The sequence below is a fragment of the Argentina silus genome (genome assembly GCF_951799395.1).
Source record: "Argentina silus genome assembly, chromosome: 7".
Lineage (NCBI taxonomy): Eukaryota > Metazoa > Chordata > Actinopteri > Argentiniformes > Argentinidae > Argentina > Argentina silus.
This window is the reverse complement of record NC_139661.1, coordinates 7330592-7334980: the sequence shown is the minus strand read 5'-3', so window position 1 is coordinate 7334980 and position 4389 is coordinate 7330592. Positions and strand designations below refer to the sequence as shown.

The 4389-nt window shown below is 48.6% G+C and overlaps 1 protein-coding gene across 1 annotated transcript; it reads right to left on the bottom strand.

Moving 5' to 3' along the window:
* Positions 1 to 1333: 1333 nt before the first annotated feature.
* ccn1l2 (cellular communication network factor 1, like 2) lies at positions 1334 to 4389 on the bottom strand (the record flags this gene model as incomplete). Its single annotated transcript, XM_083673764.1, has 5 exons — positions 1334 to 2693; positions 2894 to 3096; positions 3217 to 3570; positions 3774 to 3987; positions 4318 to 4389. The coding sequence occupies 5 exons, from the start codon at positions 4387 to 4389 to the stop codon at positions 2391 to 2393; spliced, it is 1146 nt and encodes a 381-aa protein (XP_083529890.1). The 3' UTR covers positions 1334 to 2390.

Here is a 4389-nt window from a genome sequence, read left to right as displayed (position 1 = left end):
TGGGACACCAGCTTTAGTGTACAATAACTCTGAGAAAGACCCTCTTTCCCTGAATTTACTATACGAAATAGCCCAAGCAGGCAAACATAGTCCTTAGGGCAAAGGGGTACAGTCAGCGTCATATAGGAGCCAACAGGAGCAGTGGTGCCTTAAATGACGATGATGGCAGATAGTACTGGAGTCTCCATGGTGATGATGGAATGCCATGTGTGCTCTTTGGGTCTTGTCCGTCTGTAGACTAGTGAAGGAATTTGGCCACGGAGCAAAGGGGAGGCCTACAGGAAAAGCAAATCTGAACCCTCTTCCCAGCCATATCTCCAACCAATACACCCTTGCCATACCTCAAGCCTAGTTCAAAACTTATTTTATCCAAACCTCAACCCTGACCCTAATCCTAATTTTACCCCCAGCATCTATCTAAACCCTAACCTTATTCCAAGCCTTCTCCAACCTCTATCCAAACACCTCAACCCCTTATCGTCACCATACCTTCATCCAGATCCACTATCTGAAGCCTAACTCCAGCACCAGCCATATATCCAACCTGTCTCTACATCTACCAATTCACATGGATCTTATTAGTATTAGCTTGGGGTCTTAAAACAAACAGTATTTCATTACTGATTAAGACAGATTAGTGGAGGGTGATCAGAAAGAAGAAATGAGTAGACCATTGCTGTGGGATCTGCAGTGTTGCCAGTGAACAGGGCAGCCATTCAAAGCAGTACTTTACCCAAAAAAATTTTTTAAGTATATTTCTCATCAGTCCACCATAAGTATGGTCCCAAAATATCCTTATTTTGTGCATTAAAGCCTCATAGATGTCCTAATTACAAACTTATATTTACTTCCTGGGAAAGATTTTTGATGATGTCTTTTGACACACATACAGCATATGATTATGATTTTTGAGTAAAGTAATCCTTTAAGCTGCTCGCTTGCAGGAGGTCAGTGTACTCCCAGTCAGACAAGACCGTGGAGAGAGGTGGGATAAGACAGGGGGAGGAGGGCAGGGTGTGGAATTTAGGAAGTGTCTGTAATGTTTGTGCTCCAGAGCCAGCTTGTATGTATAAGGACATGAGGGAACATGAACCTGGAGCACTGGCTCAGACTGGAGACAGGCCCTGCCTCTTCTCCCCGAACCCCAAACAACAGACTGGCCTTCTGCTGGGGAAATGTCAGACTCTCCCCTTCAATGAGCCTATCCCAACACACACTAGCATCCCTGATTGCCAACCAGTATACTGTATCATTAAGTACAGTATATTATTATCTGAATCTCAATTCACCATACAATCGCACTGTGGGTTATGATATGCAAAACAACATAGACTAAGTGTTGAATATTTTTATTTGATGTAACAGAGAATTATTGATGTTTACAGACAATAATACAGACATCTTAAATAATAAAATCTTCCCTCCAGTACAAGAAAGTCTCTATACTATGAGGCAATAAAAACACACCCCTAAAAATGAGGTGATCTCTGAAAATTGACACTCCACGAAGAGTGAAGTCTGCATACGATACTCTATAACCCATATATGACACAAATGCACACATGTAAACTCTTTCTTTCCTGTTCTTTCATTATCTCCACTCATCCTCTATCACACACACGCACGCATGCACACACGCATGCACACACACACTAAACAGTGAAACACAGTATAATTAATTACAATCATTGATGAATCTGTAGCATGATATCCTGGCCTCAATCTACCATCAATGTATCAGACAAAACCTTTCATGAATGTACAGGTTTCTCATGGTTCTTCAATCCTTATACATTCATTGGCCTCAGCAACTTTCTATGTTACATACATACTCATTTTCCATGCTTCCCTCTGTAGTTATAGAGGATCTTGACAATGTTAAGAAATAAAAGAATAAATAAAAAGAGAAAAAAATTAGACAACCAAAAGGATTCATTTACATATTTCGGCCGATAGTTCAACAACTTGATATCAAGGAAGTGACATCACACCATCCATGGTCTCTTGTTCTGTTCTGAGTGCTGTCCCTCCACTTTAACAGTTCTATTACTGGGAGCACTGGGAGCACTGGCTAATGCTCTATATACTGTAGCTACCCATCTCTCATGTGGGATAACTGGTTACAAGGTGGCTGGAGGCTTTAAAGTGCAAGCGAGAGTTCTGCCTGGTTGGTGAGAGCCAATGGCAGAGGCCGTCTCTCCTACTGAATCTGGCTCTGGAGCAGGAGGGGGGGTGGGGGGGGGTGTGTGGTGGGTTCCCAGCCACACTGCCGTCCAGGAAGGGACCTGGAGGCCAGGGCTATCCCAGGCTTGTCCAGGAAGAGGGTAGAGGGTAGGAGGAGGAGGAGGACTGGGAGAGGTTGACAGAGGATGCCCAGGAGTGTCAAGGCCTCACTGCCTGAAGGTGTGAATGTCATTGTGCAGGCTGACGGAGGGCCTGGAGGGGGCGCTGTGACTTTGGCAGCTCTTTTTGCAGTGGCAGCGCTGGATCCACATGACGTTGCGTGAGAAGCCCTCTCCGTCTGGGCAGTGGAAGCGCAGGCGGACGGTGCGGGTGAGGGAGGGGGCGCAGCATCGCCCGTCGGCGCAGGAGCCGCAGGAGCGAGGGCGATACCGCCGCGCCGTGGAGCATCCGGCGAAGTTGATCCTGACCGGCTCCTGAGGACGCACCGTACGCTGGCACTTCTTCCCCCTCTGGACACAGAACAACAGGACAACAAAACACACCGTCAGTGTCAGACAATAGACACTGGCAACTCATGCCACTTTAATTCATAATCATAACGCAAAGGTTCTTATCACAAAATGTTACAGATTAATCTAGATCATGTTCCGTGTTATGCTCTGCAATTCTCCATCCAATGAATCCGACTTTCCATGACGAATGACTGTACCTTGAGAGCTTGGGTCAGCTGCAGGCCACACTGCCGAACCTGGCACAGTCGCGTCTCTCTGACCAACCGGCACTCCGTGTTACTATTGGTGACCCGGCTTGAAATGCCCATCCCACAAGAGGTGGAGCATTCCGTCCAATCCGTGGTCTGCGGGAAGCACGCAGAGCTTACCAACACCTGGGATCTGGGGAGGGACAGCGCCTCTGTGGAAGGGAGAGGACAGAGAGCCATGAGCATCAACAGGGTAAGGGTTAGGCTTACGAGTGGGTTGGGAGCAGGAAGCATCACAGAAATGAGACATGATGATGACCATGGCTATTTACCTTGAAAGGTGACTCTCTTGCTGGCCTGATATCGTGGTTGAGTCTGGATTTGGGTGCTGATGTGGTTGGGGAGAGGTTGGGGGTCAGGCAGGGCCGTCCTCGGAGGTTCCTCTGGGTCCTCACTGATGTGGTTGTTGTCATCACAGACCCACTCCTCACAGCAGCGGCCTGCGGGCCTGGCCAGCCTCGGGCGGGAGCAGCGCCAGTCGGGCAGGGGCACCTGGTGGGGGCAGAGTGGCATGCAGCCCACTACCCCGTCCATGCAGCTGCACTGGTGCTGGCAGCTGGGCTGGAAGTCCTCGCCGTGCTGGTACACATGGCCGCCAAACTCACAGGGCCGACCCTGGGCCTCCGCTTTGGGGATACACACACATATTATGAGCTTGGTGAACATCTTTATACCCCAATACATTTCAGTGTTGTCATGATGTGGCCATTTGGTGAAACTATCCACTTGAGCAATGAAAATGTGAAAGTTTGTTCATTGTTATTATCGTGATGTAACAGAGATTACTCTATCCTACGGATGGGATGTGGGCGGGTGTGCTGGTCCGTACCTCGGCAGAGTCCTCTCTCGGGGTCTCCCCCGGCCCCCAGGTGGCAGTGCAGGCCTTTGATGTGGTCGCAGGGCTGGCTGGCGCTACAGTCCTGGTTGAACTGCTTGGCACACACCTTACAGCAGCCACACTGGTCTGTCACCCAGCTGACCCCAGGTGGGCAGGGTGGGGGAGAGGGGCCACAGGAGCACTGGGCAGGACAATCACTCTCCACCTGGGGAGCAGGGTTGAAGGGTTAGTGTTAGGGTCAGTGGAGTGGAGGTTAGTGCATCCCTAAACGTGCTGATCTCTCACTGAAACATATTCTTCAGAGTTTTTGTGGGTAACAAACTACAGTAACAAAGGAAAACTAAGGAGCTAGGAGTCTTTTTGTTGATCCTTATACTCTAAAAAAACACACAGACATGGGGTTACTATGGTCTGAGCATACACATAACAAGGGTGAGAGAGAGAGAGAGAGAGAGAGAGGGAGACATAGAGGGAAAGAGAAAGAAAGCAGAAAGAGACAGGTGGTTATAGTGTACTGGACATATTTCAGACTCACCATCACTGCAGCACTGGAGAGGAGAACAAACAGAGTGGAGACGGTCCGTCTCAAACTGACCAGAGAAAACAT